Below are 26697 nucleotides of genomic sequence, written 5' to 3'. Positions count from 1 at the left end.
TGGGGGGAGGGGGGGGGCATGGGGAGTGGCCCAGAGAATCCTCAACGTGGACACCAGACCCCGTGATGTCTCATGGCTTTAGATCAAACAGAGGCAAGGAAACCTTCTGCTGATTACCACCTGCTGCCCTCCCTCAGATGATGAAACGGTGCTCATCCACTTGGAGGAAGATCGAAGGTAACCAGGTCATAGGATGTACTCTGGGTGGGGCACTACAATGTCCATCACTGAGTGACTCGTAGTACCACCACAGATCGAGCTGGCTGAGTCCTGAAAGACGTAGTTGCCAGACTGGCCTTGCAACAGGTGGTAAGAGAACCAACACGAGGGAATAACCTACTTGGCCTCGTCCTCACCAATCTACCGGTCGCCGATGCATCTATCCATGAAAGCATTAATAGGAGTGAGCACCGCAGAGTCCTCAAGGAGACCTAGTCCTGTCTTCACACTGAGGACGCCCTCCATCATGTTGTGTGGCACTACCATCGTGCTAAGTGGGCTAGATTAAGAACAAAACTGGGCATCCATGTGCTGCTTTGGGCCATTTGCTACAGCAGAATTTTATACCAGCACAATCTGTAACCTCATGGCCCATTATATCCCTCACTCCTCCATCACCATTAAGCCAGATGACCAACCCTGGTTCAATAAGGAATGTAGAAGAGCATGTTGGGAGCAGCACCAGGCGTACCTGAAAATGAGGTGCCTACCTGCTGAAGCTACAACACAGGACTACATGCAATGATGCACAATGGAAGAAGCATGTTATAGACAGTGATCCAACAACCAACAGATCAGGTCAAAGTTCTGCAGTGCTGCCACATTCAGTCATGAATGGGTGGTGGACAATTAAGTAACTAACGGCAGGAGGCAGCTCCATGAATATCCCCTTCTGCAATGATGGCAGAGCCCAGCACATGAGTGCAAAAGACAAGGCTGAAGCATTTGCAACCATCTTCAGGCAGAAGTGCCAAGAGAATGATCCTTCTCGGCCTCCTCCTGAAGTCTCCACCATCACAGATGCCAGTTTTCAGCTAATTCGATTCATTCCGCAAGACATCAAGAAACAACTGAGTGCACTGGACACAGCAAAGGCTATGGGCCCCAACAACATCCCAGCTGAAGTGCTGAAGACCTGTGCTCCAGAACAAGCCGTGCCTGTAGCCAAGCTGTTCCAGTACAGCTACAACACCGGCATCTACCTACTGTGAAAAATTGCCCAGGTACATCCTCCAAGCTGGCCAGTTATTGCCCTATCAGCTTCCTTGCAATCATCAAAGTGATGGAAGGAGTCGTCAACAGTGCTATCAAGTGGCACTGGCACATCAATAACCTGCTCACCAATGCTCAATTTGGGTTCTCACAAGACCATTCGGCTCCAAATCTCATTAAAGCCTTGCTCCAAACACGAACATAAGAGCTGAATTCCAGAGGTGAGGTGAGAGTGACTGCCCTTGACCTCAAGGCAGCATTCAACCAAGTGTAACATCAAGGAGCCCGAATAAAACTGAAGTCATTAGTAATCAGGGGAAAATTCTCCATTGCCTGGAGTCATACCTGGCTCAAAGGAAGGTGGTTGTGGTTGTTGGAGGTCAATCATCTCAGCCCCAAAATACTACTGCAGGACTTCCTCAGGGTAGCACCCTAGGCCCTTACTATCGTCAGCTGCTTCTTCAATAACCATCTCTCCATCATAAATTTGATTACTGCACAGTGTTCAGCTCCATTTGCAATGCCTCAGATAGTGAAGCAGTCCATGCCTGCATGCAGGATGGGCTGATAAGTGGCAAGTAACATCTGCGTCACGCGAGTGCCAGGCAATAACCGTCTCCAACATGAGGGTGCCTAACCATCTCCCCTTGAGATTTAATGGCATTACCATCATTGAGTCCCTCACATCAACATCCTGGGCCTCACCATTGACCAGAAACTCACCAACCAGATAAATGCTGTGGCCATTAGAGCAGGTCAGAGGCTGGATATTCTGCAGTGAGCGTTTCGCCTCCTGACTCCCCAATGCCTCTCCACCACCTACGTGGCACAAGTCAGGAGGTGTGATGGAATACTCTCCACTTGCATGGATGGGTGCAGCTGCAACAAGTCAAGAAGCTCGACACCATCCAGAAAAAAGTAGTCCACTTGATCGGCACGTCATCCACTAGCTTAAACCTCCACCCAACCCACCACTGGCGCACTGTGGCTGCAGTGACTACGATTTACAGGATGCACAGCAGTAACTCGCCAAGGATTCTTCAGTAGCATCTCCCAAACCCATGACCTCCACCACCTAGAGGGACAAGGGCAGCAGATACAAAGGAGCATTATTACCTCAAGTCGCACACCATCCTGACTTGGACATATATTGCCATTCCTTCACTGTTGTTGGGTCAAAATGATACAACCTAACAGCATTGTGGAACCACCTTCACCACACAGACTACAGTGGTTCAAGAAGAAGGACCACCACCACCTACTCAAGTGAAACTTGGGATGGGCAATAAATGCCAGCATTGCCAGCAGTGTCCAAAACCCAAGAAATATTTTTTTTAAATCACACAATAACTTTGATTCAAATTTTCCACTGAATTATCATTTCTGTCTTTTAATGCTCTCCTTTAAATGTTTACTTTTACTTCATTTATGTCTCACAAATCTGGGCTTGGATTAGACATTTTTCCAGGGACAGTTGAGAGAAGTTCCAACCACATCCATGCATTCTGAGCATTTGCAGATTCCAGAATTTCCCCAACATTAATAGATTTCTATGCGGTCTTAAACAAACTGGAGATTGAATCCTCAAAGCTTTACTTCAGGCAAATCTGACATTTAAATTGTTAACAGATGTTCCTGTATTCTTCTCTTCTGACCTGCAGACAAGCGCAGTGATTAGCGGCATCTGCGATTGTGGTTTCTTTGTTAACAGAAAATAAAATAAAGATTGTTTATTTTCTTTTTGTGTCAAAAGCTTGAAAACCTAAGCTTGTTCCCACCCCCCGCCACCAACACAAGTGATTTAAACCTAGCTATGTTTACATTATTGGATTCATTATAATTGGTTTGTTGCCCATGTCAGTCACAGCAAGCCACTCCCTTCTGTATGTTGGTTGAAGATTCAGTTGAACAAATCTCTCCTGAAACATTTTTAGAGCCGGAGGCTTAATTATTTCTACATGACCTCCAGTGGTCGATGCCACAGTCAGGGGTAATCGTTAATCTCTATGGCACACTATCCCAGTCACGGGACATATAAGGGTACAGGATTTGGCTCATAGGAGACCAGGTTGCTTAGGAATCCGTCTTTTCATAATAAGCACAAAGCAGAAGTGTTGGGAAGAAGTTTGAACTGTAACTTCCAGTCTGAACAATGCTTGCTGGTTTGGTAAGTAATCATGTCATTTATGCCGTTTCTCTGGGAGTTCTGCCGATCTCCACAGGAATTATGATGGGAGACAGGAGGAACCCCCAAAGAATTTCAGGGCCAAAGTCTTCAAGTAACATCACCATCATCATTTCCTTTTTGTTTGGCCAATCATGTTTTCTTTCTAGGCTAGGGCTGTAATTATACAATGTGAAAACCCACTTAAATCCCATTCTTTTCATATTATATTTACACAGAACTAATCACCTGAATTTGGGTCATTTTGTACATTTTACTTACACTTATATATTCAGTGTACTTTTGTCCACTTTCTGATTTAATTCTTATATTGGAAAGAGAGCATTTCTTAGTCCAGATAATAATGTAAGCCTAATCTACCATGTACAAAGGATTCTTTTATTTGGATTTGCATTGTATTATTTTAATTCTTTGGTTTTCCAAACCCAACATTTCTAACATGTCTGGCTGCCTAATTTGATTAGTTACTTCCAGAAAAACAAAGGAATCTCCAATAGTTTAAAAGCAAATACTAATAAATTTATTATTTTGGAGGACTATTTGGAAACATTTTCATGTTTTCTAGATAAGAAATCAGTGTGCATGGCTCCACCAGAAGTATACAATGCATACATTCGTGACAAGAAGAACAGCAAAGTACGTTATAGATGTAATGATGGATACGAGATGGAAGGATTAAGTGAAATAGTTTGCATTAATGGAAATTGGTCACTAGCACCAACATGCAATGGTAAGTGTTCTGTAGTTGTTATAAATGTTGTACTTCTAATTTATGTATCAACTACTATGAGCAAAAGAAGATTAGAACCTGGAAAATAATTAATTACTAATTTGTGTTCAAGATGCTACAATATAGTCAGATTATTTAATTTTGCAAGAACAATTATCAATGTGAAATAAATAGGCATATTACTGATTTGAGTTCTATGCCAGTACATTGGAGATGATGGAACTTTTGGGTCCAAATGAGTATTTTTCAATTTAATTCTTTCAATCAGATCCAAGGTTTCCTTTCAAAAGCTTTACTGATAGAGATGTGAAGAAAAGACTAGTGAATCGCAGAGCCTGAGGGTGGGCTTTGGGTCAGGTGGGATAAAGTGTGCAGGAGGTGGGTCTAGAGGTAGATTACAGCTTAGGCGGAGGCTTACATTGAGATGGGCCATGGGTGAGGAGGGAAGGAAGAGTCCTGGATGAACCACAATTTCCTCTAGTTAAACATTGGGAAAACTGAAGCCATCGCCACAATTATATATCCTCCCCACTGATTCCATCCCCCTCTCCGAGCATTGTTTCAGGCTGAAGCAGACTGTTCGCAATCTCTGGGTCATATTTGACGCAAAACTGAGCTTCCGACCCCATATCCACTCCATCACAAAGACGCCTACCTCCATCTCCGTAACATTGCCCGCCTCTGCCCCTGTCTCTGTCCATCTGCTGCCGAAACCCTCATCCATGCCTTTGTTACCTCCAGACCCGACTATTCCATTGCTCTCCTGTCCAGCCTCCCATCTTCCACTCTCTATAAATTTCAGCTCATCCAAAACTCTACTGCCAATATCCTAAACCACATCAAGTCCCACTCACCCATTACCCCTGTGCGCGCTAATCTACATTGGCTCCCTGTCAACCACCACCTCAAATGTAAAATGCTTATCCTTGTGTTCAAATTCCTTGATGGTCTTGCTCCTCCCTATCTCTGTTACCTGCTCCAGCCCTACAACCATCCGAGAACTCTGCATTTCTCCAACTCTGGCCTCTTACACATCCCCCATTCCCTTCATCCCACCATTGGCAGCTGTGCCTTCAGCCATCTAGGCCCAATGCTTTGGAATTCCCTCCCTAAACCTCACTGCTTCTCCATCTCCCTCTGCTTTTAAGACCGACTTTAAAACCCACCTCTTTGATCAAGCTTTTATAGTCACCCGTCCTTTGGCACAGCATCCATTTTTTTGTCTGATTATGCTTTTGTGAAGCATTTTGAGATATTTTCCTATGTTAAAGGAGGACTGGTGGTATTTTCTACAGGAAATAAACTCAGAACAGTTAGTGGGTGAGATCTAGTTTCTCAACATTGAGAAGTTAGGGACATCTGCTCAAGAAGATTTTTGAACCCTTGGGGACATTGGGTGCAGGCAGCACCAGAGTTACCAGAGTTGGCTATGATGCCCCCAATCATTAAATAGCTTGCCAATACTCACTATGTAGGATCATACATGAAGGGGGGTAATTCTTAACCTAATTCGCTTGGTGGGAAACGTATAGGATCAGATCGGCTTCCTGTTTTACAATACGCCCAAGTTTACTTTCAGTAACATCTGTAAAATTGTTGGATGATCCAATCCGGTCAGATTGTCGCTGGGCGGGTTAGATTAAAATTACTCCCCAAGAGTCACCACTTGAGCAAGGTACTGGAGAACATGCAGCACTTATAGGCCTATACCCCAACAACAGTTAATGTTTCCAGAAGAAAAGGGGACAAAACTTGAAAAAAAAATTTAAAATATGAATGATAGATAAACGTTGCCAGTAAATATTATATCAAAAAGTGTGATGTTTTCATTTTAAATAAAACTCTTTTCATCCCTGTTGGAATGCATAATTCCAAATAAGGCACAGACATGGAGAGGGTCTTTCATTAGTACTTTATTAGTAGTTCAGTAACAAAACATTTGCAAGCATGGCCTATTGACTTACAGAAGGAATTCCCAGCAGGGTTCTGGGAAATGACCCTGCGATGCACATGTCTACGACGGTCTGCTAAGAACCTCTTCGCATGTAGCTGCAAGAGTCGTTGGAATAGGGAACTCACAGCCCCTCGGGCGCTCCCACATTTATAGTTAGTACGAGAATACATACATTAGAATAATACATTAGCTCTTATCAATGTTAGCTCTCCACCTACAACCTATACCAATCTTCACCAGTTTTATCCATTCGGATTTCTACACTCTTCTGTTCTCTTGTCATTCACTCATTTAATCCTTCCTCATTGGTGTATCTTTCTCCACCCCTCTGATATTAAATATTCTTTGCTCTCTTTGCTCATTCTCATTGTAATAGATGAGAGTTAACCGTTTCTACCTTGAACTACAGCTATAGTCGTCTGGTCAATTTCCCATCATGTATCCAGTGCAAGTGCCGTATAAATAGCCCTATAGCAGGCCCCCTGATCACATCGCAATTGAAATATTCCACCATTCTCGTGGCTACTTAAGTAGAACTATGAATGTTTTGTTTTTGAATCAAAACACTGTTCTGTTTAGTTGCAACACAGATTGGAAAATTAACAAAAATGAATGTACGTTTTTGTATCTTGTTCACTAGATCCAATGATACCCTGTGACCGTCCACCTGCTGTAGCGAACGGAGACACAATTGATATAACTAGATCCACTTATAAGCATGGTGATAAAGTAACATATCAATGTCAGAATTACTATGTTTTGAAAGGAGCAAGTGAAGTTAAGTGTATTGGTGGGGAATGGTCGACACCTCCAGACTGCATTGGTAAGCAATTTTTTTTACATTTGTTATAACACTCAATCATTAAGGGGATATTTCAGCCATTTGCTAATTATTCACTCATTTACAATTCCTTAATAAACATCAAACTGTGGAAATCATTCCCACAATAGTTATTTTTAGCCAGTAGCTCTCCCATTGTGTGTCCACAGGGTGTCAAATATGATGTTTTGTAATGTAGGCCCATTAAGCTTCAACCCCTGCTCCCAGCAAAGTCAGAGATGTGTGCTCCACAATAGGATTTCTTATTGCCTCTCTTCTCTTCCTGGTTTTAGGAAGGATATCAAAGCCATGGAGAAGGCCTAGAATTCAATAATATGATTCCAGGGATGAGAAGTCCGAGTTATGAGGAGCGACCAGAGACACTGGGGCTCTTTTCAATGTTGCAAATCAGGTTAAGAGGAGATCGAATAGTGGCATTCAAAATTATGAGCGGTTATGCTGGAGTAAATCAGAAAACTAGAGGAGATACATTTAAAATAATCACAAGAACGAAGGGAGAGGTTGGGAGAAAGTTTTTTTTTTACATACACACTAGGTCATTATGACTTGGTGTCCAGAAAGAGTGGTGGAAGCAGGATCCATAATTGTTTTTAAAAGGAAAGTTAATAGATATTTGATAAAGAAAAATTTAAAAGAGCATGGTGAAAGGATAGAGGAATTAAGCTAAGTAGATAGGTCTTTCAGAGAGCTGGCACAGGTATAGTGGGCTGAATGACCTCCGTCTGTGGTGCAAAATTCTATAATTCTATAAGAACCCATTCCCATATTGACTCCAAGGTAGTTCAGAGAGTGTAAGAGTTCTACAAGCCTTTCAATATGAAATGTTACCAAATGAGAGGGCAGAACTTTGGCTAGAACTAAGATGAATTAAACCCTTTTACTATAGAGATGTGTGCATTCATTGTTATATTGATTGTCAATCGTTGATCATTAGACAACTGACAAAAGTGGGCATGAGGTCTTGCTTGGCAGACAAGCAGGTATCAGAAACTCTTCATGAATTTCATAGTGAGCTGCACAACTCACCATAAAATATATACGCGCAATGCCACAAACCTCTTGACCACAGCATGCAAATATACCGTATCCCATTGAACAGTAATTCCACTGGTTAGAGATTGCAGAGCTTTTGCAGTGTCTACTTGTTTCTCTGTAATCCATTCATGGTAGGCACTGAACCCTGGACATGTGAGCATATGTTCTCACACCTTGCCTCCAAGTAACATCCTCCAGCACCTATCTTCCTAAGTCTCAGATTTACTGTCTTATCAAGTCTCAGAATTTGCCTCATAAGTTATACCACAGATATCTGCCTTCAGCATAATGGAATGACCTATGCAGGGCAGTTTGTGAAGTGTCAGCCATCTTGCTCTTCTAAACATCCAAGCCCAATGTTGTATACCAGGCTTACTCATTACTAACTGCTTAATACATGTGAGGGGCTTTGGTAAAGAGATAACTGAGGTTGATGTCCAGGTTGCCCTGCCTTGAGGTGGATTCCTTCTCCCATGTACTACTTGGTAGGTATAGGCTTAAGCCCTCCCTCTCTGCTTTTCCGCTTTTTGCTGTAAATCCATTCAGCAGTTTGGTCCTGGGTCTCATATATAAGCCAGAAGCCCTTCCATTGCATATCTTGGGCGACAAAAATTATTTGCACACATATTCCATACACCACAAACTTAACCTGCATTGGTACCTTGATGACGGATGAGGAAGAAACAAAATCTTTGACCCCTCTTAATGCTGTGTCTAGGCTGAAATTTGCATCTGCCAACATGCCTGTGTACTGATAAATCAGCAATTGGCACAGATGACCCTTCTATCTTCCAGTTCATACTGTTGAAATCCTCTCTTAAGATGTGTAAAGACATAATTCCACACTTGGACACTTCCACACCAGAATATCCCTCTAGTTAGCACATTATTCAAGATGTTGAGTTAAGCATAAAAGATTCCCAGGTTAGTCCACCCTCAACAAAGTATCATTTGTGAAATGGAGCTCCATAATTTTTTCAGAAATGCTTAGAACAGACATTCTGAGGCCATCCCTTATGATGCCAGCCAACAATTTATCCTGAAAACTAAATGTGAAGTTTCATTCACTAGACAGATAATAAAACTTTCATGGTCACTTTTACTGATACCAGTTTTTTATTTCGAAACTTTCTTTTAAACTGAATTCAAATTCTCAAACTGCCATGATGGGATTTGAACTCGTTCTCTGGATTATTAGTCTAGGCTTCATGATTACCACTCGAGTAACATAACCACTGCACTACTGTACCCACTTGTACCTGCCCCGCCATCACTTTGCTTCATTATTCTTGGTTTCTGCTGGCTTTGATGTTGCACATTACAAAAAAGGCGAAGATGTATATTCCTTTAAACATAGAAACATAGAAAATAGGAGCAGGAGTAGGCCATTCGGCCCTTAGAGCCTGCTCCGCCATTCAGTATGATCATGGCTGATCCTCTATCTCAATACCATATTCCCGCGCTCTCCACATACCCCTTGATGCCTTTTGTGTCTAGAAAGCTATCTAGCTCCCTCTTAAATATATTCAGTGACTTGGCCTCCACAGCCTTCTGTGGTAGAAAATTCCACACGTTCACCACCCTCTGAGTGAAGAAATTTCTCCTCATCTCAGTCTTAAATGTCCTACCCCGTATCCTGAGACTGTGACCCCTCGTTCTAGACCCCCCAGCCAGGGGAATGAGAACACATTGCATAATTGAGATGAGGAAGGAAAGAAATAACTTGCACTTCTATAACGCCTTTCACAACTGCAGAGCATCCTAAAGCGCTTTACATCCAATTAAGTACTTTTGAAATATAGTCACTGTTGTAATGTCGGGAAATACAACAGCCAATTTGCACACAGTGAGGCTACACAAACAGCAATGAGATAAATGAACAGATAATCTGTTTTAGTGGTGTTGGTTGAAGGAGAAACGTTGGCCAGAACACAGGGAGAACTCCCCTGCTTTTTTTCGAATAGTGCCATGAGATCTTTTGCATCCACCTAAGAGGGCAGATGGGACCTCAGTTTAACGTTTGATCTGAAAGACGGCACCTCTGACAGCGAAGGGCTCTCTCAGTACGACACTGAACGGTCAGCCTAGATTATGTGCTCATGTCTTTGGAGTGGGGCTTCAATCCATGACCTTCTGACTCAGGTGAGAGTGCTACCACTGAGCCATGGCTGACATCTTCGGAGAGAAGTTCATGAGGGGGAAATAAATGCAGGGACAATGACCTCACATATTTGGGCAACATCCATCACGCCCCCAGGATGTGTACCTGGACATACTGTCTTCAGCCAGATTTGTTAAACAGTGACCTGCACACAACATGTGAAAAAGGGACGCCTTTTACCAATGTGAGCATTAGCACTCTCCATATCAATCGCAAGGCCATCATGAACAGAAAGAGTTCGCACTCAATTAATGTTCAAGTGACACCTGACGATTATTGCGCACATTATTGGGCATTATCTGGGAAACAGCCATGATGCCTTCATTGTGTAGGATTCTATCCAGGCACCATTATTTGATGGAGAAACATTGATGGCAATGGCTCTTCAGAGAACAGGGCAGTCCTCTGTATCTGTGGCTGCTGACTCACTGAGCAACCATCTATCAGCAGAGAGGCGGCCTTAGCATCTGTTTGCTGTTTCCCCACTGTCACCTCCACTTTCCAGAAAAGTGTGCCATGCAGCTTGGGCAAAAAGAAAGAATATGTGCTAAAGGGCAATGGTGCTGCACAATACTTAAAATTGTACCTTCAAGAGGATGTAGCAGTTCCCATCTAAGTTTTGTACAGTACTTAATGGAATGAACAAGAAATGTGTACAAAAGGCAGGAGCACACTCCCCTTCACCTTGCTCCAGGTGCCAGCACATTACTTTCCCTTTGCAGCCAGGTATGAAGGATCTGGGTTAATGCATCGACTCTATTGGTGACCTCCCTTCATCTCCAGTGTGCTATTCTGAACAATTAGTCCATCTCTCTGCCACCACAAAACTTCCCCTTTTATGCTGAGCTGTAACCTTTGAAGTAGTGCTGCCGCCTCAGCAGACTTTGCATTGCAGTACCTGTGGCTTATTCAGTGTACCTTAGATTACAATATTCAGTGCAGCTCACTCCATACATTATGGGCACAGGTGTAGAATGGGCAGGAGCCAGAATTGCAAAATTGGTATTACAGTGTAAATAACTGAGAATAAGAGGTTTTGGGGATAGAAGAACAAGATGCATTAGCATCTTTAGTCAGTTTTGTAAAGTAGTAGGTAAACAAAATTACAAGTATTATGTCTGAGCACTGTATCTTCCAATATCGATAAGGTGTGTAGTACTTTTTAAACTCAAGTCAAGGGTGTGATATATTACATCAGTTGTACTACAGCAACAGGTGTTGTGTTTACGGTGGAGCAAGATTGGGGTAAACATCAGAGATACATTCCTTGTTCTGGACAACCTGTGAGCAATGCTATGAGAGACTTACTAGTATATAATTAAAATTCTTGCATCTAATGCACATCACACCTTAAATGTATACATCAACCCATACCTTCTGTTACATCACATCTTATATATGTACATCACACAAAAATGTTGTTTTTGTATCTCCACACACTATAGTGGAAGGATTTGCATGCTGATTAACAGTCTGACAGGCAGCGACATGAGTGTTTCTTCCATGGCCATAACCATCTTTGTAGTAGCAGATAGGGTGATCAGTCCGATACAGCAGGAGGGTTCCCACAACCCATGCAATGAGAGGGGGTGTGGGGGAGGGGGAGGCCACCCACACCCACCGGACATGAATATCCTGCCGGATGTCAACCCAGAATTCAGAACCAGATCTCCGGTTTCTACTCACTGGGACTGTCTGGAGCAGGATTTGAACCCTGCACCTCCTGACTCAGAGGGAATGCCACCGCTAAGCCAAAGCTTACACCATAGACAGAGTGCTACACTTAAATGTGTATATAAACATCACCTATTCAATGAACCATGTTTATTTGCTCCGATAGCTGATTGTCACTGGACAGGTATATTAAAAAAAAGCCATCAATGTCAATCAGGAACCAGCAACCCCCACAACTTAAATCAATCAAATGCTTCAAGATTTTTTCAAAGTTACAGCAAATACCACAAAACCAACTAATCAAATACCTCAAAAAAATGTCTCCAGCTACTTTATGCAGCTAAAAATAACATAAAATTAAGACTGAGGAAAACAATCTGACCCATTAAGTTAGCTCTTGTATGTTAGAATTTTCCCCTATACAGGCCTGCCCCCTCTCTGGGACCTGAAGGTTGAGTTCTGCTATATTCCTTGTATTGCGTTTCATACTTAGGCCTTGAATGAAGAGGCTCAGCCAAGTAGTTCATTCCCAGAATGCCCCAGTGTGAATCTGTGCATGTCATACTGGTAGACTATAACTCCCAGAATTCATTGGTGTCACTCTGCTGAACTATAACTCCCAGAATGCAACTTAAGACTATTACCTTCCAATGAGTCTAATACTGGATTGGAGAGTGGAGAGGGGGGTGCTTACAAGTCATAGCATGCTCTGTGAATGGTCAGTCTTGCAATCCATCCTAAAAAATCTGATCGTTTAAAGATAAATCCCAATTGCAATGAAAAAATTCTCCACATTCAGGGGGAAAAAAATCTTTCAGAGCAGATGCTGATACCATCAATCATGGCTTCTACTTCTATTGAGAGCCCCCTCCTAATCTTTCCTTTTTTAGCTTGGTGTCCATTTCTCCTTATGTCTCAGTGAAGCCCCTTGGGAAAGGCACTATATGTAAATGTAATTTCTAGTTGTTGTTATAACCCATATCTCTGAGAAACCATCCACCCATCCTTCTCCTTCAAATAATTGCAGCACATCAAGTTTCCTGAGAATCTAAGACTCATTTATACTCCCAGGAATGTGTGCCGTGGCATGCATGACTTTTTGCAGTGGCCACATACCATTTCTACATTGGTGGAATAACCCTTACTATTTAGGTATGTCATTTTTTGTTGTTGGGTATCTGAATAGCTATAATCATATCTTCAAGAAGCCTGCAAATGTGAGGGAGAAATAGCTTCTGCCTTTGCTGCTGCTGGTCACTGTTGAAGTGCATGTAAGTTGGTGCCTGGTGAGTATCAGTAACCTCCTTAATGGGGCAGTTCACAGAAAAGAGGCTGATCCTTTGATGTCCCTGGAGATGCCTGAAAAATTACTGTACCATAAAAGTTCAGGACAGTGTGGATGGTTGACTATCTCTACAGTTCTTCATGGAAGTACAGATAGTACTGCTCAAACACAGCCTCCTGGTGAACTTAAGCCTCCACAGGCACAGGCCTCTATCATGAACAGACACTGTTCCAGAAGACTCACTGACTGGGATAGTTCCTTATATGAATGGTGCCCTCAGCTCCCCTGGGATGTCCTTGTCCTCCATGCTTTGGGACTGAAAAGTCTTCTTTCCAACTTCTGTGACTGAGAAGTCTTTTATACCATCAGTCTGAGCTGAATTTAAACACTTGTCCAGAAATGAAAGGCCACTCCACCACCCAGTCCCCCTGCGTTTTTTTTTAAGTTTCATTTTTCAGTTCCTCTTTGGTGACTGAAATTTGACTATGTGATTTCAATATCTGTGATTTCAATATTTCTATTGAAGGATTTGTTGTAAAAACAGGAAATATTATTTCAGGTGAGGAATAAAAAAAGTGAACAGGTTTGAATCAATTTAAATCTTTTTTTTAGGAAATTAATCTTTATTGATATTGAAAAATGTCAGCCCCAAGCATAACTGTTTCAATGATACTTTTCTCTGCTTTAGCACCATGTACTGTGACAGAGGAAGATTTTACAAATAATGGAATCCTCTTAAGGTGGTCATTAGAGAGGTTTTTATATGTGAAACATGGAGATGTTCTTGAATTTGTCTGTCCTAACGGTTTTGAAATTGAGACTCCTGCAAAACGATTTTGCCAGAATGGACGCATGCAAATTCCCAAATGCATCAACAGTGAGTAAAACTGATGAATAATCCAGTAAAGTGATTGATCTGAATTGCTGTTTAACTGTATGTTTACTGCTACTGGCAATACCTTAACAAAAGAGCTTAATTTATAATATGTTAAAGAAAATTATGGAAGATTATACTTTTTTAAAAAGGAAAAATATTTTTGTGTGCAGTAAGTAGCATAAGGATATTGTAGAGCTGTGATTTCTCAGGAATTTGGCTCTGGTGATTTGAGAAAATGGAAATATTGAGATATTATTCCAGAGTGCCAATAGACAAATCAAAACCTTGCCATGGTCTAATATATGCTCCAAAACCAGCCAGTGGAGAAACCCAGAGCTTTTCAATGGCCTAGCCAATGGGCAAACCCAGAGCCTACCTCTGGCCTAATACCTACATCAACAAATCATACGCAGGACAGAATTTCAGGTAATCGTATTATCTAGGAGAAAGTTCCATAACAAGGGAAATTTTTCCCATTAAAATTCAGTGGTTTTTGGATTGATGCATCGTTGGAGTGCAGCTCTTGCTTGTTTCCAGCGTGATGTGCGCCGGACTTGGTATAGGAGTTAGCACATGCGCAAATATCAAACACCGGAGACAATGGATACAATCAGCGGGCAATGCTGATTTAAAGTGATAGACACGATTTTGGGACTTAACGCTCAACTCAACACACAGTCTTAACCGCGACCATCTGAACATGTCTTAGTGGGCCTGGAGGACCCCCCCACCAAAGGGACCATGCAGGATTTATAGGTTAGTTGCTGGATAATTGCTTCTGGCTGCCCTTATACTTGAATACTAGGATGCGGGAACATAGCCTAACATTTAGAGCCAGGACGTGCAGGAGTGAAGTTAGGAAACGCTTCTACACGCAAAGGGTGGGAGAAGTTTCGAACACTCTTCTGCAAACGGCAGCTGATGCTAGCTCAATTGTGAATTCTAAATCTGAGATTGATAGATTTCTGTGAACCAAAGGTATTAAGGGATATGGGGCTAAGGCGGGTTTATGGAGTTAGGTCACAGATCAGCCATGATCTCATTGAATGGCGGAACAGGCTCGAGGGACTAAATGCCACTGCCGCTTGCTGCCTCCTGTTATGCGCCACCTTCTCCTGCAAGAAAGCAGGATGTGTGTCTGGGTGATGTGCCTGTCATGGTTGAATAGCTGCCAGTATGTGTGGCCTGTGAGTTGTGGGTGGGCGGCTTGCAACAGTGGTAATGTGTAAGGGTGAGAGGAAGCATCTGTTTGGAAGAGTTGAGTACCGATTGAAAGAGTTTTTTGGTATGTGGGTGATGGGAGGTATAGTGCATGGAGCAGTGGATGCGGCTAGTGGTGTAGTTGGAGGAGACAGCACTGGACAGTTGACCTCACTTACCTTGATCACTCGTGTCAAAGCATTGAACTTCTTCCTGCACTATATCCATGTTCGTGGTGCTACGCGCCTGGCATTGACTTCGTCCACCGCTGTCTCCCGCTGCCTTTTAGGTATAAGTCTGGAGGGCCTCTTGCCCCCCACCCCTCGGATATAGGATGTCCCTCCTGTCCACTTCTTGCACCAAGGCCTCTAGTGCATCATCAGAGAACCTTGGTGCACGCACTCTCGCAGGCCTGGTGCAAACTCAGATCGGCAGATTGATGAGGTCTGGCGTGCGGATTGGAGGATGTGGGATTTAATGGTGCGCAACCTTTATTCAATGTTTTAACGTAACTCATCAGCTTTTAAACATAGGGACGGGACCTGCATCTGTGTTTTACGTGTGTGATGTCTGATCTCCGTTCAGACAGCAGACTGTTATTTTTAGCAAACAACAGGTACCAGCTACCTTTAAGAGAATTTAAGATACATGCTCCCTTTAAGAGATTGGGGCTCCCCTGCAGGTGGAAACTGTGCATTTACTTATATCGTAGTGTAAGGCCTACTTTTCAATGCTGCTTGAAGGTATGTACTCAGGCCGGACAAACGTCTCGCCCTGCCTGCGCAGGGGCCATCGGGCATGGGTTAATAGCGGATCGAGCTACCCCCGCCCAACAATAGGCTTTATCCAATTTTCCCCCCCCCCCACTATAAATCTACACATTGCATTTTAATAATATCAGGCATTTTTTTCACTTATGCAGCATTTCTTAAATGTTCTTTTTTCAAGCAGTATCACCTCTGGGGTATTTTGGTTGCTATTCATTTTTTCAGTGCTGATACTGCAACAACCACAATTTCCTCCAATTTAATATTAATCACTTCAAAATGGAAAAGTAATTGGCCTCCTGTTTTAATTTATGATCAGTGCCAGGCTGCAAGGAATTAGTTGGCATCACTTTGTACTCTAACTCTATTTAAAAAAACCTAGGACCCTGGATGCTCTTTTACAGCTTTATCAACTTGACCTTCAACTTTTAAAGATTGATGTATCTGAATCCCTAAATCTCTCAGCTTCTCTACTTCTTCCAAAGTTTCACATTTAATGTATACACTGGCCCATTATTCATCCCAAAATGTATCATCTCACATTTCTCAGCATTGAATTTCATTTAATATCAATCTGCCTAGTCTCCTAACCTGTGTATGTCTTCTTACAGTCCTCTTCACATTTAACCATGCTCTCTATTTTTATAAAAACACACACATACATATAATATATATTCTATATTTATAAAATTTGGACTTAAATATAGGGGAGAAAGATCACCATTGATCCCAACACTGACCCTGACACTGATGACTGGGGGCGGTGGGTAAGCAAGATCAGCCATCTGGGATGCTGACCAGGGACCTAAGGTGCGTCACCTTTTTGGTGGCAGCCTCCAGTCCCTTTCAGGACTGCTGGTCAGACCACATGTAGACAAGTTGCGTTCAGGGCAAACCAGTTTCCAATTTGGGTCCTAAAACAGCTGTTGGGCCCCTTATTAGCATATTCAAGGAGCCTAATGCCAGTTTTAGGGGCCGCCAGGGACACCTGTACGACACCCAAACCAATGTGGCGTCAGATGTGTTTCCGACACTATTTGGGTGTGGGAGGTTGCCCGCCCCCCCCCTACATTGGACCTCTTTGCAATTGTTTGCACCATTATTGAGGTTTTGAGGGAGGGTCTGAATAAAAGTCCTGATTTAAACATGTATATTTAAGTAGGACTTTTGGTAACACTATTGCAGAGATATTTGGTAAAGAAAGAAAAATGCAAATCAGTTTCATCTTTTGTGAAGGTTTTATATATTTCGTAGCATTTTCCTGCTGCTCCAGACCTGAGTCCATCATTTGTACTCCCCTTATTCTTCTCTTTACCCCTCTTAGGTCCTTCTTTCCTGTTATCATGCCTCCTTTTATTTCTCCCCTCTCAGGTACTCGGCCACCCCCACCCCTGCAAATACCCACCCCAACCTTTCTTTACTCCTCGATCTTCCTACTCTCAGCTGCCTAAGCCCTAAGCTCTGGAATTCCTTCCCTAAGCCTCTCTGCCTCTCTCTCCTCCTTAAAACCTATCTCTTTAACCAAGCTTTTGGTCACCAGTCCTAATATCTCTATGTGGCTCGGTGTCAAATTTTGTCTGATAACGCTCCTGTGAAGCACCTTGTTTTACTACATTAAAGACGCTATATAAATGCAAGTGACGATCCGGATTCTTTCCCCTCAGTCTGGTTCAGTAATAACTGAAGTCGAATACATTTTAAAGTTCAACACATCTTTAATAGCAGGGTTCTTAGTCTGCAGCATTGACTTGGACTCCTGATAGAGTCCCTCTATGCTGGCAGAGCAAGAACAAAAACATACAGAAATCCACACGTTTTTATACAGATGAATAGGGTTGGAACATACTTAACGAGGGTCAACACCAATCATAAGCCGGGCATAGGTTGCCATGCGAGGTTACATTATTTCCGACCAATCATAAATCGTCCATGTGCTGATCATGCTGCTGTTAGACATCAAAGGGGATAACTTCCTCACTTTCCAACTTGGAAGGTTCTTCCCTGTTCCTTCTGTTCCTTATCTCCCAACCTGGAATGTCTTTCAACTTTGGCTAAGCTCGTTACCTATATTGATCTGCCATAAACATGGAGACATTCAGACCAGTCCTTGACTCACATCAAAGACCTATCATTGATAAGACAATGCAGGCCTGCTGACTAAGCAAACATATGGCCCAGCAGGAGGGCCAGGCCACTTGTATCAATCTCAGTTACTAACTAATTAACCCTTTCTAACCATTTTGCATTCTGCTTCTTTGCCACGTAGGCATTTTAATATTTTACTAAAAACTGACCACGTAGGGATTCTCACAAGTTGTTGTTTGTTTCTAAAAAGCCATACACTAAACCAATGGACTATAAAGGTAAAGAACCTCTCCACCATACTACGCGTGGAGATTTATTTATGCAACTGTGACAGTTGTCTACCTGCATTGGATACAGTGTTACTTCATTTTCCAGAAACATGTCACAGTCCCTGGGGAGAGCTCTTACAGTCTTTTTTTGAAATTCTTTCACAGGAGAAGTGCACCCCTCCCCTACTTTAAAACCCCCTTACAACTGTATAACTCTGACTTACCATGAACTATAAGAGTTCATGAGATCTGTTAGTATTAAAAACATCTCATGCTTCTTCCCCAATAGCATTTACGAAAATCATCTCACTTTTTTCATCTGTCTCATAGTTGATAGATCTAATTATTTTTTTCCAATTTTTTGCAAACCTCCAGTCACTTGAAGGCCAGGTGGTGGTTATGGTTTACCCTTTTTAATAGCTCTCAACTTTACTGCATGAGGCTGCTTTTTTTTCTTCAATTACTGAGGGCCTGATATTAGGAGGGAGGCGGGTTGGCAGCGGGGGGGCTGACTGGGCATGTGGGTAACGCGCCCAGTGAAATCGGGGTGCTCCGCACGCGATCGCAGCCTAATTAAAGGTACTTACGCGTGCTTCCGGGTTTCCCGTTCTAGACCTGCGCAGCGGACGCATTGCGCACCCGCATCACAGGCTGTCAGCAGGAGGAGCCCTATTTAAAGGGGCAGTCCTCCAATGCTCCTCCTGCAGCAAAGAACCAAAATAATAGAATGGAGCAGCCCAAAGGCAAGGCTGCTCCAAGGTTTTCTGACTCCTCATTCCAGGTGCTGCTCGATGGGGTGAGGAGGAGGAGGGAAACGTTTTTCTCATCAGATGGGAGGAGGTGGCCACCAAGAAGGCCTGGCTCGAGGTGGCCGAGGAGGTCAGCAGCAGCAGCAATGTCGGCTGAACCTGGGTCCAGTGCAGGAAGCGCTTTAATAACCTAACCAGGTCAGCCAAAGTGAGTATACTTACACATTCTCCCACACTCCGTCTTCCACATCACCTCCACCACCACTATACAACTTCTTCTGCACTGCCACCACAACGCTCTCGTGTCACTCCTCACATCCACTCAACTATCATCCTCACCTTGCCTGCACTTACACACCGCCTCAGTTCCCATTCGAGCACAACCATGCAACCCAATCCTCATACAATCTCATGGCTATGTCTCAAACGCACCCTCCCATGCATCTCCCTCACGGTCACCCCCACCCACACCAATGCATGCAGCGGGTCACCATGCAACCATCACTCAATCACGCCTCTCTGTGTTTTGCCTTGATAGGAGAAGAGATGCCAGAATGCCCGGGAGAGGGCAAGGACCGGAGGGGGCCCACCACACCAGGTGGTCCTAACGGACGCAGAGCAGCAGGCAATGGAAATAAGCTGGAGTGCCTGTCCGTGGCGGACGCCGAGACTGGGAGCGCACAAACGGCTGGTGACAGAAATCTAACACTCAGCACTCATGATAGCAAATGATCTTAACATTACTTGGCATCTGGAGCACCTCAACATCTGTCCACATGCTTAATATTGCATTCTGTTCTCTTGCAGGGCCATCTGCGACCGCCATGACTGAGGAGGGCGATTCCTCAGGACCTGCCGGCCTCTGAGGGGGCATCATCACATCTGAGCCAGCCATCCACCAGCGCAGATACACACACCTCGGTGGATCCCCGTCCTTAGTTGGGCTTGCACATGGTGAGTCACCACGCACATGTGAGCACGAGCAAACCCTGGTGGCAGGAGTAGCCGTGGAGAGTCCGCGTCGGTGGGAGCACTTTTCTCCAGGCTCTGCTCAGCTGGACCCAGATGCTGAACCCTGGGGGCCAGTCATGAAAAGGAGAGTCATCGAGGGCCAGCAGCACATTGCCGAGGTACTGGAACAGTTGCCACGCGCACTCTCCACAATCGCACAGAGGATGGAGGAGTCCAACTCCTGCATGAGTGGAATATTGTCACAGGGACGTGAAGGCATCTCTGAGATAGTGTCGCAGGTAGGTGCGGGAATGTCTGCGATGGAGGAAAGGCTAACCTCCATCGAGCTTCAAGCACAACTCAACAATGAATCCATTCACGCCCTGACAGCGGCCGTTCGGATTCAGGGTGAGCAACATTCTGGCATCTTAAGCAGGCTGACAGATACATTACAACTGCCCTTCCAAGGCTTCACACAAGTCCTCCAAACTGTCGTCCAGCAGGGTGGAAGGAGTGATGTGGGCCTGGCCCAGGAGAGGGATGATGGCGAAAGGGGACGTGGAAGTGGGGACGCCACTCAAATTGCTCCCACATCTCACCTATTGCCCCCCTCTCAACCAGTACCCGCAATGCTGCCTCCTCTCCAGGTGGTCGAGTCTGCCCCTGCACAGGTGCAGGTGGAGCAGTCTTTGGAGGGGCCCTCATGGGCATTGAAACCCAGAGGTCGTCTTCACAAAGCATCTCATCAGTCAGGGCATGGACAAGAGCAAACTGCCACTACCTCTGCTGAAGCCACAGGGGTAGCACCAAGTAGGGGTTCCCGTAAACGTACAGCTAAGGTTTTGTGAGCACAAAGGGGATGCACAAGGATGTATGACAGAATGTCATGTTTTTGATTTAGTTTTGTTTGTTTTGCCAAGCACATTAAAATTTGTTATCACCACTACTGCCACGTCTTTGCAAATCTTGTCTGGTTTGTGCAATAATTCCCTTTCCTGAGGATCACCATGAAGACCCATACCTGATGCCACCCATTGTGTCACTGCAGAGTGGGTGTCGGTGTATTTGCAGGGCTCTTTTGTGCAGATGACCGAGAGACGCCAGCGATGTCCCCAGTGGCACCCTGGAAGGATCCGGAGGAGAAGTTGTTGAGGGCAGTGGTGACTTTGACAGCGACAGGTAAGAAGATGGTGCTTGGGCCAGTTGGGAGCAGCTCGGCATCAAGGAGGCTGCTGATGTCCACGACTACATGTCGAGTGACTCTGAGCCTCCGTGTGCACTGCTCCTCAGAGACGTCCAGGAAGCTGAGCCTTGGTCTGTAGATCCTGTGGCGAGGGTAGTGCCTTCTGCGACACATCTCTCTCTGCGATTGCCCTCCCTCCTGCTGTGCAGGTGGATGTGTCACAGCACTGTGTTGTTGAGCTCCACGTGTCAGAGGTGGACGGCGTGGCCGGCGAGGCTGGTGATGCTGTTCATCCTCCGATGAGGTCGTGACTGCAGCTACAGCGGCCCCCATCCAGAAGATGTACATTTGAGGGGGTCCGCAAGGTAGGTAAATGTGTCTGCACACCGGGGTTGAGGTTCTAAGTTGGTGAATTTTAGTGTTAGGAGGAGGGTGATGCAGGCCAAACTTTGTTCAAAGTGATTGAGAGGCCTCCTGCAATGAGTGAGGGTCTCCCCCCAACCTGTCAAATGGACCTTTGCAGCTCCCACAGGCTGGTGGCTGCAACACGTCTGTTTCAACTGGGAGTGTTTCCCCCGGTACAGGAAACGTGCTCAGTTGATATGAAAATCCCACCTCTCCTAAAATATCCTCCCAATCAGGTCTGCAAACGACCTGAACTATCTAATTAATTGGTTTAAGTGGGATACCGCCGGCTTTAATTGCCAGTGGGAGTCCTGAATGCGGGGGCTGCGCGCGCATTTAACCACGTCATTGGGGAACCTGGAAGTGGGCGGGTTGGAGCCGGACTCTGGACCCACCCCGGGAATCCCGAATTTTAGCAGCCCCCCCCTCCCCCGCCCGCCATGAACGCACCTGCTCGGCCATCTGAAAATCGACCCCTTAGTGATTCTTCACTTTTTCACTCTTCTTTTCTCCATTCATCGTTTCTAACCACAAATGTTGCTGCTATATTATTGTTGTTAAGCTTCCTAATAATCCAGTTTTGAATAATAAAAAGGTAAAAAAAAGCTATACCTATTAATGCTTAAAACCTACAGCAGTATTCCGCAACTCCTGCTAATTTGCAAACTCTTGAACCTCAGCTTCAGTTTGGATCTAACCAGTAGCCCAATTGCAACATTGATGCGGCATTTACTGATGTTAAGCAAATGTCTCTAAATTCTCATATTGAAATCAATATGCCACTGAACAGTGGATTCTTATTGGGGTAGTTTGTACCTGTTATTATATTTGACTATTGTGTTTCCCAAGTTACCTGAACCGTACTGTGTTAAATATCTCATTTTAGAACTTCTAAAAACATTTTTTTTGAAAATAATTAGCTTTTTGTTGCATGTTCAAGACTCTTCCACGCGTCATCTGTAACAGTGAATGTTCATTCAATTTTTTTGCAGATGAGAGGAAATACTGCACTGAATTACGATATTTTGAATGCCCATTGTGTGCAAGCAGTGAAATTTGTGTTGAATTTCATATTCAAAGAATCTCATCAACACAACCAAGTAAGATAATTCTCAATGTATTGCCTGGAAAAATATCCTGCGAATGATTAAGATGCACAACATAAATACATGATTAGCGCTATGATAGAGCTGATAATCCAGTTTTGAACAATAAAAGATAATAAAAGGTAGAGATCTGCCCCAGATCTTGTCTAATCTGGGGCAGCCTGGTTGCAGCTGGCAGACAGCAGGGTAATGCCCCTCACCTGCAGCCCAGCAACAGAAGATACCTTCCATCTTAACCCATAGTTAATTAAAAAGAACATTAATCTGTAGGTCTGTAGTCATATGTAAAAAAGATATAATAAACATTTTCCCTATTTTAAATTAAAAATTCTCAGAGACATTTCATCTGACTCATAGCTAGGAAACTCTTTTTGATCTAAAGAGATTGGTTACCTGCATCTCTCCTGGCATGAGGCAGCAGATGAAAATGTGCCTTCCAATTACTGTCATAAATACCCAGTGAGAATACATTTCATAATTTACAATGTGAGGCACCATAACCTTTTTGGCCTATGTTTCTTGTGTTTTGAAAAGTTAGTCCAGGTTATCTATAGAGGTAGTTTTGTAATTGTACTGTGTTAGTACTTTGCCAGCTTTTCTGTTTTTGTACAGAATTTTATCTAGGAACATTAGGAACAGGAGTAGGCCATTCAGCCCCTCAAGCCTGCTCCCCCATTCAATTAGATCATGGCTGATCTGCACCTCAATTCCATTTACCTGCCTTTGCTTCACATCCCTTGATAACTGTACCTCACAAACATCTGTCTATCTCAACCTTGAAAGATCCAATTGTCCACATCCTTTTGGGGGTGGGGGGTGGGGGGGAGAAAGAGAGTTCCAGATTTCTACTATTCTTTGTGTGAAAAAGTGCTTCCTGATTTCACTTCTGGATGATCTAGCTCTAATTTTAAGATTATGTCCCCTTGTTCTTGATTCCCCCACCAGAAGAAATAATTACTTCATATCAAATCCTTTTAATATTTTAAACACCTCAATCAGTTCACCCTTTAATCTGCTACACTCAATAGGAATACAAGCCAAGTTTATATAACCTGTCCTCATAATTTAACCCTCTAATCCCCAGTATTATTCTGGTGAATCTGCACTGCAACCCCTATCCGGATGGGGAAAATATGCCCGGGGTCCACAGGTTCTTTCACAATGGAGCTGGACAGATTTCTGTTTTGACAGGTGTAAGTTGCAAAGTAGACCAAGACTGTGACAGGCTTGTAGGATTGGAGGATTGGAGGATGTGGAATCTGGATGGGGTTTCCTTGCAGCACCAATCCACTGGACAGAAAGTGTAACATGGCTTGAATGACCTTTTTAAGTTCTGCACGTTCAGCAGTTCCAATGTCATAAGTTTTGGTATATTCTGGATTTGATCTGTAAATGATGTTCTTTGATAGTTAGATCCCTGCACACAGTGCGTTATTGGTTAAACAACCTTTTTTGATTCTGCAGATTTCTTGCATTTTCTGTGATTTCCCTGTAAACATTATGCTTTGATGCTTAGATCCCAGCACACTGATGTTGACGGCTCAAAGTGGAACGAGCAATGCTTTATTTAAAGTGCAAAACATCAGAGAAAGAAATGGTAATATTTTAAAGTTTTCCATAAAAGAATCCAGCGATACAAAAATGAATATAAGATTCAGCAATGAACCGAGAAGTATACAATTTGATAATCCTGCAATTGGGGATTATTGTTTAACATTCCCCACAGGTAATTCTGTAAGTATAATGATCTGTGTTTCTCTCTATATAAAATCATAGCCTTTGAAAAATAACATAAATGAGAGTTCAGAAAATAATTAAGCTATATTTTATAGAGGTAAAAATGTCCCATTTGAAAAGTTCTTACTTGAAGACTGCTATTCCACTGACCTTGGCCATGTGTTTCAGAACATTAGAATTTTAAACATCTTTTGCCACTAACAGTAAAATCTATAGTGTTACACATGAAGCTTTTAAGGAAAGTTAACAGTTATAGAATTATTGGTAGAAACTACTATTTTGTATATATCTATAATATATTAAAACCCTTGAATGTTCCATGATTGTTACACTTAGTAATGCCCCTCCAAATAGTGCCTCACCCCCTCCTTATCTCTGTAACTTCCTCCAGCCCCACAACCCTCCAAGAACTCTGCAATCCTCCCACTTCCTTCGCCCCACCATTGGCGGCCGTGCCTTCAGCTGTCTAGGCCTTAAGCTCTGGAGTTCCCTCCCAAAGCCTCTTCACCTCTCTCTCCTCCTTTAAGACGTTCCTTACAACCTACCCCTCTGACCAAGCGTTTGGTCACCTGTCCTAATGTTTCCATTTTTGGCTCGGTGTCTCCTGTGAAGTAATTTGGGACGTTTTATCGTTTTAACGGCGCTATGTAAATGCACGTTGTTGTTGTTATCAAGAAGTAAGGTGCCAGAGATGGGCAAAGCCTGCAATGCCGCTTTCTCCACTGGTGGTCCTGTTGTATTCCTACTATTTTCAGTGCAGCCTTAAACCTGCCTCTGTCTGTTTTCTCATTCCAAGAAATTCTCAGTGGGGTATTTTGCTGTCACACCATTTGTTATTCATTAGATTTAGCATAGGAAAGAAGTATATCTGTTGAACTATTTTTTCCTCCTCTCAGCTCTCTCCTTGGAAAATTAATAACGAATTCACCCCTGTAGAAATAAATAAATTGGAAATCTCCTGCTTTGAACTTCACAGCTCCAAAGTTGAAGATTTCACCATTTAATTTTCATTACATTTAACATTGGAAAGAAGTTTGTGTGTTAAACTATTTTTTTCTCCCCTGGCCCCACCCCACCCCCGTGGAAAATAAATAATTAAATTGCACCCTTAGAACTCGATCTCTGCTTCCATGCTTTGAACTATGGAGCTCCAAAACTGGAGGGTTTTTTGCTGCTCACCATTTAGATTTCATTAGATTTTACATCGGAAACAAATTAAACTATCCCTACTTCTGTTATTTCCTTTTTACGGTGCTGATTTTATTGACACTGATGTCCAGTTCATTTAATTTCTTTTCAATCAATGGATTTTGTTCTCTGTAGTTTTTGTGGTTCAAAAATGTAACAAAAGTTCTTCAGCCTAAATTTAATATATTTTTGAGTTAACCATATCCTTCAACTTACCATGGGCAACGCCACATGAGATTTATTACTATTATAATATAATTTTGCTACCACACCTAGCCATGTGATAAGGATGATTGGCAGCATTCAAAGAAACTGAACCAATTTAGTAATTGGATTGAAAAATTGGATTTGAATGTTTGAAAGAAATACTTAAACAAAGTAAATCTGTCCATAGTTATTCTCGAGTATACACAAACCATAAAAAGAAACGGGGTGACTATTGACAACGTGCATCATCGATGACGTCACAATGACAGTCAACACCGCTGCCCGCCCTGCATTGCACTATTGACATCGCACAGTTTAGGGTTTAGTAGTTAGTGGTTAGGGTTAGAAATCTTTTTTATTAGTATTATTGACAGCAGGTTGTCAATAGCAGTAACAGCTATTGGAAACGCCATTGTGACTGGACGCATCTAAAAGAAAACAGATTGGAGTAAATTCAAGTCTAGAAATCCACTGGAATGTTCAGACAATGATTGTAAACCTATGTCAGTTACAGAGCAATTCAGTGTAACCTCAAGGATGATTAATAAACCACCTCTTACACCATAAACCTAAGTTTCTCTTGTTTGAAAATGTAGCAGAGAACAAGACAGAGGACTATCAAAATGAGGGAGCATGAGCAAGATAAAAGTCCAGAAGGAATCTGAGGGAGAGATTGAACAACCTAGAAAGAGAATTAGGAAGAGGCAAGGTTGCAACAGCCCAAAAAATGTATCTTCTATTTCGTGTATGACGGTGCTTTCGAATAAGCGGAACTGTTATTTCTAACGGGGATTACAGATGATGGTTAAGTTCAGGCCTCAAGTCCAGTTCTGAGAGAATTCTGGTCTGCAGCTTGAATCTTTCTTCCACCTACAGCCATGAGAAGGCTTCTCTTT

General features: G+C 43.2%; 1 protein-coding gene across 1 annotated transcript in view; it reads left to right on the top strand.

Annotated features, from left to right (window-relative positions):
• Positions 1–26697, top strand: part of LOC137325047 (complement factor H-like) — a 94796-nt gene that overhangs the window by 65428 nt on the left and 2671 nt on the right. Inside the window, exons 11-15 of the mRNA XM_067989747.1 lie at positions 3963–4127; positions 6722–6904; positions 13766–13954; positions 22556–22663; positions 24186–24403. Of these exons, the coding sequence (XP_067845848.1) occupies positions 3963–4127; positions 6722–6904; positions 13766–13954; positions 22556–22663; positions 24186–24403 (863 nt within the window). The remainder of the gene's footprint in view (positions 1–3962; positions 4128–6721; positions 6905–13765; positions 13955–22555; positions 22664–24185; positions 24404–26697) is intronic.

Source organism: Heptranchias perlo, chromosome 9 (genome assembly GCF_035084215.1).
Source record: "Heptranchias perlo isolate sHepPer1 chromosome 9, sHepPer1.hap1, whole genome shotgun sequence".
NCBI classification, from domain to species: Eukaryota; Metazoa; Chordata; class Chondrichthyes; order Hexanchiformes; family Hexanchidae; genus Heptranchias; species Heptranchias perlo.
The sequence above is the reverse complement of the archived record's forward strand: the minus strand, read 5'-3'. Positions and strand labels throughout refer to the sequence as shown.